The 13,839-nt window shown below is 30.8% G+C and overlaps 1 protein-coding gene across 1 annotated transcript in view; it reads right to left on the bottom strand.

Moving 5' to 3' along the window:
• The window catches only part of LOC137638119 (uncharacterized), a 7,043-nt gene extending 3,853 nt beyond the window's left edge, over positions 1–3,190 (bottom strand). Inside the window, exon 1 of the mRNA XM_068370210.1 lies at positions 2,952–3,190. Coding sequence (XP_068226311.1) covers positions 2,952–2,964 — 13 coding nt within the window. The 5' untranslated portion in view covers positions 2,965–3,190. The remainder of the gene's footprint in view (positions 1–2,951) is intronic.
• Positions 3,191–13,839: the final 10,649 nt, after the last annotated feature.

Here is a 13,839-nt window from a genome sequence, read left to right as displayed (position 1 = left end):
TGACTGGTTGTTGTAAGTTTTTACTTTTGATAATGAATTTATTTGTTGATAAGTCAATATTTTCTATTAAGCGCAAAAGCACCTGTTGACTAAAAATCAGCTTTATATATATATATATAAAAAAAACAATTTTAAATAACTAAATAATCACTCCCTTTCTCTATTTATTCATCTATCATAATTATCTAAATTTAACTAATTTGATATTTCATGTTTTAGATTCAACTGTGTTCGTTTTATATTTTCATTCCTTTTCCTTTATTACCTATTTTATCTTTTATTCCTTTGGCATATTCTATACCATTTTCCTTCGTCGATTTCTGACCAAATTTACTTCAGTTAGTCAGCAAAAAGTTAGTTCTCTTTTTGTGAATACTTTTGTACTATCTAACACCTTTTTAAAAATGACATAAAAAAAGCAAGTCATTCCTTTGCCTTGGTAATATTCAAGTCATATTTGAGTTATATTCAGTTAGGGAATTTAATCAAATTACATCATATTTGGTATTAGTCGTTAATTGATAAATGTAATATCCACTAATAGTCATTAACAGAAAAGTGTCACATTTAGTTGGGGCAATTTGTTGATAAATGTCACATTTGATATAATTATTTGTTACATAATTCCATGTTTGAGTTATATTTGACTTGGAGTGTTTTATATTTAATGCCGTAATTGGTAACAGTATTTAATAGATAAATCTAATGAGTCTTATTAAGTTTTGTTATTCAATGTGTAATGTTATGGTCGAATCATACACTGTTACGGAGTTTAATAGATAATTTCATATTAACGTAAAATTTTATTACAATATTAACAAATTAATGGTATATGTGAGTTTAAGTATTTCACATAGTTTTGTTATTCAAAAGGACGCAAAGAAATTCATTCAAAAGATGTTTAATATTCGTAAATAAATATATGATATACACATAACATATACGTTGAACATGGTGTATATAATTTCAACAAATCTACCGTGTTTCTAGTACAGCAAATATATTATTTTAAAGCAATTTCCTCTTAACTTACAAAATCAATTGTAATTCTCTCTCTCTCTCTCTCTCTCTCTCTCTCTCTCTCTCTCTCTCTCTCTCTCTCTCTAACACACACACACACACACACACACATATATATATATATATATATATATATATATATATATATATATATATATATATATGTATGTATATATATGTATGTGTATATATATATGTATATATATATATATATATATATATATATATATATATATATATATATATTCTTACACACGTCATTCTGAACCTAGTTTTTTATACGTGATTGATCTGTTAAATATTTTTTCGTCATGATTTTTGATATAGGTATTCCCATGACCTAGAGTATTGACACCATGTAAGGTAAACATAATCAATGTACTTACGACATTAACCAAGATTCTATTTGCTACGTCATAAGGAATGAGAAAGTTCAATTACTTTTATCAATTTGTCAAATTATTCATTGCTCAAGTCATGGTATCGATAATAGTGATTCATGATACATACATACACACACACACACACACACACACATATATATATATATATATATATATATATATATATAAACATATTAATGTTAACAATTAGTTTAAATGGTTGTTTTCATCATCAAGATGATGGGTATTCAATTATTTTAGTTCCACTATTAGCTTACCGTCATTCTCTCTCTCTCTCTCTCTCTCTCTCTCTCTCTCTCTCTCTCTCTCTCTCTCTCTCTCTCTCTCTCTCTCAGTGATACTTTTAAGAATCGTATGTGAAACATAGTGAAACGGTTGGTTGATATTTTGTTCAAAACGTAAATGAACACTTGGAAAATGTTCTTCGATTTTTTTTTTTCTGCAGAATAATTTCTAATCAAAATATCAATTCAGGTGTCTATTAACTTATACACATTACACATAATCTCTGCTTATTTATCTATCTGTTTAAGATATCTGGCGTTGAAAACTGAAATTACTAATTTTATTCGTATCAAAATTAAGGTTTATCTCATGTGGTAAATATTCAACACTAAAATTAAAGAAGTAATAAAATACAGTAAAGCACAGAGATTACAATCAATCATAATAGGCCACAAATAATATTATCAAGACAAATGACAAAAAGGAAAACAAAAGAAAATGAATGAATTCAGTACAGCACAATACGATAAAGGAACGATAAAATAGATTAAAAAGATATAACACTTCGATTTACATATTTATAGTGTAAAGAATTAGAACATCTGTCTCTCGTAATGTGTGTAAGTTTCCTATAGTGAAATATCAAGTATTCTATGGTGAGTTCCAGTTCTCACTGCATGGACGTAGGCTATATGTGTGTGCATGCGTGCATCCACGAACCTGTATATAAGTGTTTATATATAAATATATGTATATTAATGTGCAGGAGTCCATGAGATGAGCGCTCACACACAAACACGCACACACAACCACACACACACACACAGACACACACACACATATATATATATATATACATATATATATATACATATATTTAAATATATATATGTATATATATATATATATATATATATATATATATATAATACAAATTTCATACACACACACACACACACACACACATATATATATATATATATACTGTATATACACACACATATATATATATATATATATATATATATATATATATATATATATATATATATGTGTGAGTCTTTGTATGTGTCTGTGGTTTTAGTGCATATGCTCATGTGTATTTTTAAATGTTATTTTGTAAAAAACTATGATAGGGAAGGCTATTTTAAATTAGGACATGAACATTACAATGTAGAATCATTAAGCCACTACATCGATAGAACTAGTAGTAGTAGTAGTAGTAGTAGTGGTATATTTACAGCAGCTGTAATCGTAGAAGCAGAAATTAGTAGTAGTAGCAGTACTGATGTAATTCCCTACCCTTAAACGCCATCTTGTAGAATCTAGTAAATTAAAATGCAAGCGACAATTTCTTCCTATCGGTCTCGAGGTAATCGTCGACGAAGGCGCAGCGGAAGGAGTGATTGATTCCAGCGAGGTTCCTGAAGGCGAAGGAGGATGTGGTGGAGGAGGAGGGAGATTGGGGGTTGGTTATGAGGTTGGAGGGCGAGGTTATGCGTGGACTGAAGGCGGTGCTGTTGTTGTTGGCAGGTTGAACTTCCCTAAGCCACTAGTGCCTCGTCTGGCCACTTCCTACGTCTTATATAGGGGGTCGTGTGTGCGAGTGTTTCCCCCCCCCTCTCTCTCTCTCTCTCTCTCTCTCTCTCTCTCTCTCTCTCTCTCTCTCTCTCTCTCTCTCTCTCTCTCTCTCATCATACCGAAGGGGGCTACCGTAATGGTACCCTATTAGCCCCTATTTCTTCCCCTACGGACCCAATCCTTCTTCTGCGCCTTCTGCTCTGCGAGAGGGAAGTGATTCTTCTTGAAGGAAACGGTTTTCGATATTGATTTATTTTTCTGAGGAATCATGTTTCGTATACGTTTTTGCTTTTGGGAAATTTGTTTCATTGTTGTTTTATCTCCAAATAAATGCACTGAGACATTAGTTTTTCTTGAAGGAAACACGTTTAACCTTTCATTCTTTTTATGGGGTGAATCATTTTGTGAGGGATTTTTTCTTGATAGAAACGTGTTTATTTTGGTAGTTTTCCTAAAAGGAACGTTTTTCATTATTGATTTTTCTTGGAAGAAAAAGATTTTTGTGGAGGGTATATCTTGGAGACATTTCTAGTTTTTTTTTTCTTTTCTTTTTTGTGCGAAATAGATTCAATTGTAGTTTTTATTAACAGAAAAATCGTTCTGTTTTTCCGGTATACGGATTGAAGGGAATTTTTTTTTCTTTAACGGATTATAAAGATTCAAAATCCGTTATCAAAATTACCATTTATGTTACGGTATGTTCGTCAAAAAACTGAATATTTAAGAATTAACCAACAAACCCGGAGTTTATAAAACTAATTATGCACATTTTATATTATATCTATATATGACATCGTATCCTGAAATAATCTAGCTTTTCTTTTTATCTTGGAATCTCAGAAGCACTCAATATCTCCAATTTTTTGGAAAAATTTACTGATTCAAATTTTTTTTTTTTTTTCAGTGATTGACAGTGAAATGCTTTTTTCAAACCATCAGGGGGAGTGGCCTTTGAAACTCGAAATAGACCCCATTATAAGCCATTATTTCTGCCAGAAGCATCTGGTACGCGCGACCATAATGTATATTAGTTGATAAGACCGGATATCCATATAATTTCTGTAAGACTTCCATCCTTACAACAACAACCTCTCCAGCACCTCTTTATCCGACGTTTCTCTTTCCTTTTCTTTCGTGATAATTCTGATTCGAAGCCAAGAGAAACGTCATAAATAATAAGATAGCATGGGGGGTGGGGGTCTTGGGGCTGTGTTTCAAGATGTAATTACGATTATTTTCAATAAGACATAATCTTGAATGGGTCCTTTCTTTTGATAACTCTGGTTAAAGATTACTGGACATCGGAGAATATATTTAACACTTTCTAATGAAAAAAAGTAAAATTACGGTAATTTATTGATGAATACAGCAGAGAATACATCTCCATTTATTTTCAGTTTTCTTATATTCTTTTTTTTTTTTTACCTTTTCCTCTTTAAAATACAATTTGTCCCAAGTCGTGTAAGAGTTGATAAGGACCTTATTCTTGGGAATAGCCGAGACTTTCTCAGTAGAATTATAGTTCCTTTGGCTACTTATCTTTTCGCACTTCTATTCCGAATAATCTTTCGCGTTCCAGTACTTATGCATTGCCATATATCAACTAGCGTACTTAATTATGATTCCTATCTGAATTCCCATCTATTTCCTTTTTTATTCTTCTTTGAAGTTAATATTAGATTCACTTTTTCTGTTGATTCATCCACGCATCGCAGTACTCTACACCACAACGTACTCTAAACTCTTACTCCAAAACTTTCTTTCTCACTGTGTTTAAAGAACATATCATCTAATGTTTTTCGAGAACTAGGTATATATTACTCCTAAAGCTTCCTGTTCTTACAGATATGATGGTATTTAGGGCGCACAAATCTAGAACTTTTCTTTTCGCCGCGGTCCGTGGATGAAGTATTGTTCGTAGTGGTTAAATTGACCTGACGGGAGATTTCTATTGTTATTTTTTCCATCTATGGTCTCCAAGATGCTGAATATCTTCGGATGATATCCTACTTGGTTACCGACTTTCTAGAGATTAATCTGGTTTCTATAGAGATTTATTTATACGACTCCATGAGCTTTATCTCATCATATCCATAAGCTTTATTCGAGATTTATCATATGCTTTAGTTCTTCGTCGCTATTTAGGTTTATTTCATCAATTATATAAACTTTATTCCACATTTCTATAAGCTTTATGTCATCACTAATTTGGCTTTATATTTGCCTCCTCTTTAACTTTATTCCATAGTTCTGTGAGTTTTAATTCATCCACTCAAAAAACTTTATTCAAGCACAAAATTTCGATTTTCCTCAATGCTATCATACCCAAAGCATACTGTCGAAAATGACGGCAATATAAGAAAGAGTCAGGACGATAATTGACGGCCTTAGCAAGGTCTATAGACTTTGGGCCTTAGAGGCTGGAATATTTATTTTGTAGATCATCGTTGTTATACACAGATAGATATCAATATGAGCAAACTACTTTTTCTCATAGGGAGAGGGATCTTCAACTGTCCATGGTGATTCTATAGTTATTTCGTGCTTCTTGTTTCTCCTAGCTGGTATCCAGGTTATACACAGAGACCAAACTCTTTCATTCATTGGCCAGTACTAATTCATAACTACTTGGCTTATATCACAGTAATAATAATAATAATAATAATAATAATAATAATTAATCATTAGAAATTCAGTAGTTCATCTTCGAAATATGTAGGTAAAACATTCAGTCATACAACACACACACACACACACACACACACACACACACACACACACACATATATATATATATATATATATATATATATATATATATATATATATATATATATATATAATGAAGCATTCGTGTCATCATTTATTCCAAGGCAACACTTTTCTATTTTTATGTATCTTTTCTTGCCTTGAGGGCAAGAGTTTGAAACGAGAAGGCGAAATTTGTTTCTGTGTTACTCCATTTATTTAACTTTCGCTGGCAGCTAGAAAACTGTTGTTACAAAATAATTGATACCACAATTGCTTTAGTATTTTTGAAAAATTCTCAAGAGAATAATTATGACCCGAGAGCGCGTGCTTACACACAAACTTACTACTATACTGTAATTGTTCAGTGGCTACTTTCCTCTTGGTAAGGGTAGGAGAGACTCTTTAGCTATAGTAAGCAGTTCTAGGCGAGGGATACTCCCAAATCAAGCCATTGTTCTCTAGTGTTGGTTAGTGTCATAGCTCTATAATAAGGACTCCCACTATCTTGTGTTAGAGTTCTCTTACTTGCGGGTACATTCGGGGCATACTAATCTATCCTATTTCTCTTCCTCGTGTTTTCCAAGTTTTTTATAGTTTACATATGAAAGATCTATTTTAATGTTTATAACATTTTATTCAAATTGTTCATAACTTCTCTGGTAATTTATTTATATCCTTGTTTTCTTTCACCATTGGGCTATTTTCCCTGTTGGATCCCTTGTGTGTTTGTATGTATGTATGTATAGATAATTTATATACACACATATTTACATCATACACACATAGATATGTATACATGTATATGTACATATACACTATATATTCTATCTACAACATCAAAAAGTTTTCGCTACTAAAGGCGACTTCACCGAAAAAGCAACGAACCAGTTACTGTCCTATGCATACTATAAGCCAAATTATTTGCCTACTACATATACACCAAAAAATATGCAAATATGTATGTTCATATTGTATGTAGGTGAGTACTTTGCTCTCCGTTTGCTCTCCATTTTCTCTCAGGCGTGAGGTGTCGGAGACCCAGTAAAAAAAAAAAAGGAAAGGAAGAGTGTTGTCTGGTAGCTCGAAGGCAGACTTTAAGAGAGCTTAGTAGTGTGTTTAGATAATTCGTAAGTGAAAGCTCGTCTGAAAAAGGTTCCTTTTATGAGAGGGAGGAGAAATCCTCGTTGTCAGGTGTCGTCGTGGAATAGAGGAAACCATATATTCACTCATTTTGGATACTCACGTTCCCGCCCCCCCCCCCCCCCTTATGTTTTTCCCCAGAAATCTTTCTTTTTGCTTCATTGCTTTTTCGCGATTAATAAAGCAACTTGAAAGTTTCTCTTTACTAAGATATATATATATATATATATATATATATATATATGTATATATATATATATATATATATATATATATATATAAGTATATATACATATATATATATATATATATATATATATATATATATATATATATATATATATGTATGTATAAAGATTCTCTGTGTTTGCGTTTTTAATATTAATTTGTAATATGCTTCATTGCCATTTTGAGATAGAAATAAGATATTTGAAAATTTCATCTTACTCTGTTTTCTTTATTAATTTCAGTTTTGGAGTATTCCGTTTTTTTAAGATGCATAGAATTATTAGCTCACATTATCTAAAAAACTATTTTCAAGCATTGAAGGAGGGTAAGCAGTCTTACATATTTACCTCCGCCAACGAAGTTGGAAAGAGGTTATGTTTTACCCCCTGTTTGTATATGTTTATGTGTGTGTGTTTATTTGTGAACAGCTTCTTGGCCACAATTTCAATCGTAGAATAATGAAACTTGCAGCGATTAACTGTTATGTAAAAAGCTTGAAATGACTAAATTTTGGTCGAGCAAAAGATCGAGAAATAAGCTGCCGTGAAGGAGGTCTGTGCTCTACTGAGTGCCCCTCTAGTTTTTATATATCTTGAAGATAGGCCACTTTCTGTTTAATCCTATTTTTATAATGATTTATGGAAAAGAATCAACATAGGCCTTTAGAAAAAAATCCACAGTTTCACTCTACGATAAATTTACGTATCTTTTTTGGACAATATGCTTAAAACTTTCAATAAGAAATTGATCTATATTTAATTGGTTTGGTATTAATACTTTAAAATGTGATCATATTCATTTGTTAATTGAAAATCTACTTACACTAGACGATATGCTTAACTTTTACTTGCTTCTGAAAAAAGACTAACTTCTTCACTGTTTTTTTTTTTTATTATTATTATTTCTTACTTCTCTTTATGAAATTATTATTCGTTTTCCCGACCAAGTTTTAGTTGCTTCAGAAAAAATCGCAACCTTTTCATTCATTTCAACAATACCACACATTTTCTCCCTAGAACCAACCATTTACAGTAAGACCGGTGACTAAACGAAAGATTTTCCCCCAAAACTTTCCCCTGAGGTATTCGAAATCCACAATATCATCTTAAACTTTAGTCATTCTGCCTTACAAGGTGACAATCACAAGCACACACGTCACGTAACGTGTGACTTCCTTTGCTTGTTACTGCACATTTCAGTCCCGGATTTACCTTCTCTATTTTCCTATTACCTTTTCTCTGTCACTTTCTAGTTTAGCAAGAGTCTTACAAACACTATTATATTAAAGCAAAGGATATATTATGTTATCTAATCTCAATTATAATTGAAAAACATCATTATTAGATAGCTCTGCAGTCTTTGGAGTAGATTTTCTCTGAGGTTTAGAGCTCGTTATTTGCTCAGGTTTTTCAGTACCTTGTGAGACAAGGTACATTTTTGGGGTAAAGTACTCAGGCTGAGGATATCTGTAGTATATATATATATATATATATATATATATATATATATATATATATATATATATACACATACACACACACGTGTATATGTATTTATACAAATTTTATCTATTTATCAATCTATGTGTGAATGCACATACGCACGACCACACACACACACACATATATATATATATATATATATATATATATATATATATGTATATATATATATATATATATATATATATATATATATATATATATATATATATATATATATATATATATATATATATATATATATATATATATATATGCATTAATATATATTTATATATATATATATATATATATATATATATATATATATATATATATATATATATTTATATATATATATATATATATATATATATATATATATATATATATATATATATATATATTGTATTGTATGTGTGTATAGTTATCAAGTTACTCAAAATAGAAATTATTTATGATTTCCCATTATATGCCAAGGTGATTCTACATACAAGTTCATACTAATTGCGCATATACTGTACATATGCACAAGGAACATATGTTCTTAGATCACCATCCGGGAGTCAGTAACAAAGAAGATAACATATGTCGCAAGCCTTAAACCATTATGAAAATTCTTTATACCTTTTTTGATCATAGATTGAAGCTAAAGTAAACGAAGTTGTAACAACAATAACAGCAGCAAGAACAACAACAACAACATCAACAGCAACAACAACAACAGCAACAACAATAACTGCCACACAAATAATAATAATAATAATAATAATAATAATAATAATAATAATAATAATAATAATAATAATAATCACATGACTTATTCAGCTGCACAATTTGAAAAACTGGAACTTTTAATTATTATTATTATTATTATTATTATTATTATTATTATTATTATTATTATTATTGTTGTTGTATTTATTACCATCATTCTAATAAGCATTAATTAATATACGATAGTTGTATAAATGTACAACCTCATCAGATTCTATTCTTAAGTACATTTTTATGAAAGATAATTAATGATTAATAAGTAATTTTCAAAACCCTTTTCAGCATTCTTTCTATAACACGAATGTTCGATATAATTTTTGGATAATATTTTACCCTGATTTTTTACCCTTCATTGAACGAATGAACAAAATCAGTCAATAAAACCTTCATTAAATAAAACCAATTGAAAATATTTATGGATGAAAAACTTAAAACTATATTTAAAAGTAAATGGAATAAATAAAAAACCTGCAAAGTATTATTATTATTATTACTTGCTAAGCTACAACCCTAGTTGGAAAACCAGGATGCTATAAGCCCAGGGGCCCCAACAAGGAAAATAGCCCAGTGAGGACAGGAAAATAGGAAAAATGAAATATTTTAAGAATAGCAACAGCACCAAAATAAATATTTCGTATATAAACTATAAAAACTTTAACAAAACAAAAGGAAAAGAAACTAGATAGAACAGTGTGCCCAAGTGTACCCTCAAGCAAGAGAACTCTAACCCAAGACAGTGGAAGACTATGGTACAGAGGTTATGGCACTACCCAAGAATAGGGAACAATAGTTTGATTTTAGAGTGTCCTCCTAAAAGAGTTGCTTACCATAGCTAAAGAGTCTCTTCTACCCTTACGAAAAGGAAAGTAGCCACTGAATAATTACAGTGCAGTAGTTAACCCCTTGGGTGAAAGAAGGATTGTCTGGTAATCTCAGTGTTGTCAGATGTATGAGGACAGATGAGAATCTGTAAAGAATAGGCCAGACTACTCGGTATATGTGTAGGCAAAGAAAAATGAACCGTAACCAGAGAGAATGATCAAATGTAGTACTGTCTGGCCAGTCAAAGGACCCCATAATTTTCTAGCGGTAGTATCTCAACAAGTGGCTGGTTCCTTGGCCAACCTACTACCTTGGGTGATTTCCTTGCAAATATTTGGAAGTTTTATGTAAGTTTAAGCAGAATCTAATCCCTATCTATTTCTAAATGAGACCTGGATATATATATTCTATGTAGCTAAATGCTATATCACTGTCGTATCAGTTTCCTGGACCAGGGTCGATTCCCTGGACGGCCAGAAGCTTTTATCTTCGAGTTGATTCCCACTTGGGTCTCTGATCCCGAAGTATGACAGAGAATCCAGATATTATGGTAGTAAAATATATGGCTTATTTGAATATGAAAAACACGTCTAGATGTGCAAAATCTATAATTATAAATATATATATATATATATATATATATGAATGTACACACATATATATGAACATATATGTACATATATAAATGTATAACCAGATCCCCCCCCCTCTCTCTCTCTCTCTCTCTCTCTCTCTCTCTCTCTCCTTTGCTTATTCGTTTTTCATTTAAACAGTTTTATATATGATTCATCTTACTTTCCCCACATACAGTAGTCTACCAGCTTTTCGGTGCCATAAATATATGACAAAATTAATATTGACTTATGAATACTACTGTAGTTCACTGATTCTTTCGAGGTAAAGAATCAGTTTGGGGTCTGCTACAGGTGATTATGGGTTATTTGAATAAAAAAAATTATCCAGTAAGGTTGCATTGATTTCTAATATATATATATATATATATATATATATATATATATATATATGTGTGTGTGTGTGTGTGTGTGTGAGTGTGTTTGTATGTGTGTATATGTATGTGTGTTGTGTGCGTGTATATATAAAGCTAAGCTTTTAATCTAATAGACGATAAATCAGAGATGTCCTTCATAAAATACATAACTTCATCACTAGATGACGGAAATGTGAGTCACTAATAAGAATAACCATAATAGTAACAATAGAAACCCGGGGGTTTTTTCCCGCCCGTTTGACACATCAAAAAGATTTCTTGAAATTTATTTGAGAACAGAAATAAGTAAAGTTGCAGTTTTTCTTTTCTCTAGAATTATAACTGTTACTGGCAGGGATGCCGACACACTAACAGAGTTATCCAATACTTGTAGTGTTATTCTGCTTACGCCTGCCAGCTCTCACTACATATAAGGCAAGAAATGATCTCCGCTACACTTCTCTCTTGTTTAAGTTTCGCCCTTTCTATCTATCTCTGACATACGTAGGCTATACGTACACACATACACACACGAACACACTTATATACACACAAATATACATATATATATATATATATACATACATACATATATATATATATATATATGTGTGTGTGTGTGTGTGTGTGTTTGTGTGTGAATGTACATACATATATATATATCAGAGAGAGAGAGAGAGAGAGAGAGAGAGAGAGAGAGAGAATGAATTTGGGAAGTCCTGGAAAGAATGCAAACGGATAAAAAATAACCTGAAATCACAAGTCTGTTTACAATTTCGTGACCTGAAATGAACTAAGAATAATGAGGCGTGACATTCTCACCTGATGGGGTCTGGAAAATTCCACCTATCCCTGTGGAAACGTGATCTAGCCCTCTAGAAGATGGAGCGTTATATAAAAAGTCATATTAAACTCTGATATTAATATCCCCTTAACAATTGTTCTATAGAATGACCAAATACATTTCTTGATATCTTGTCTGCTCGCTGTTATAATACCGCTTCTTTGAAAAAATGTTCTTATAAAAGTTAAAATTGTCAACGACTAATTTAGTGGAAGCGACCAGTTTCGGTTAGATTAAAAAGATCTTGACTTTTTGATTGAAGGTTTTATATCGAAATTTGTTTAGCTTGATCAGGTCAAAATTACAATAAATTATCTTTTATTTTGGTTATAATAAAAAAATATAAGATATATAAGCCAAGAAGTAAATGAGCTGCTTATCATCACGTGAACAGCATCTATATTCGACTGACAGCGGGATTTTATGAAAGAGAAATTAATGTGTGATAGCTAATTGCTGACACACCTAATGCGAGTTCGAATCGTGTGCGTAATGATGATGATGATGATGATGATGAGGATGATATAGTCGTGTATGTTGTTTGGGGCTAAAGAGGGAATTTCTTCCTTTCCTACCTAAATATAAACTCAATGGTTCAGTGTAAAATTTAACCAAAAGGTTAGGTAACAGAGTTATTGCTTGTTAAGTTGGGTATTCACATGCTATTTACATGACAATACATACATACACACAGCTATAATATACATGCATACATACATACATACATACATACATACATACATACATGCTACAGCAACAGAAAATGCCACAGTTTTTAGTCCACTGCAAGACAAAGGCCTCAGACGTGTTCTTCTTCATGTCTGGGGTTTGGCCAGTTTTCATCACCAAGTTGGCTACTGCGGATTGGAGGAGGTGGGAGACTTTTTTTCTGATCGCTTACAACAAACCAACCTAGTATGGGTGTCCCTCACTAGTACTTCTATAGATCATGGCAATACACAAACCCTTTCACAAGGTTAAGGTATCCCCACTCAGAAAGGGATACACACACAAACACACACACACACACACACATATATATATATATATATATATACTGTATATATATGTATGTATATATATATGCATATATGTATACATATGTATATATATACATATACATATACATATATATATACATATATATATATATACATTTTATATATTTATATACATATATATATATATATATATATATATATATATATATACATTTTTATATATTTATATATATATATATATATATATATGTAAAAATGCAATCTATAGGTTTAGGATAAAAAGCTATCTATGAATACATATATACTGCATATGCACACATGCTATATAGTATATATACATATATATACATACATATATATATATATATATATATATGTATGTATATATATATATGCATATATGTATACATATGTATATATACATATATATATACATATATCTGTATATATATACATATGTATATATATATATATATATACATATATATATATATATATATATATGTGTGTGTGTGTGTGTGTGAAAATGCAATTTATAGGATTAGGATAAAAAACTATCTCTGAATACACATATACA

This window comes from Palaemon carinicauda, chromosome 3 (genome assembly GCF_036898095.1).
Source record: "Palaemon carinicauda isolate YSFRI2023 chromosome 3, ASM3689809v2, whole genome shotgun sequence".
NCBI lineage: Eukaryota > Metazoa > Arthropoda > Malacostraca > Decapoda > Palaemonidae > Palaemon > Palaemon carinicauda.
This window is presented reverse-complemented; position numbering and strand designations above follow the sequence as displayed.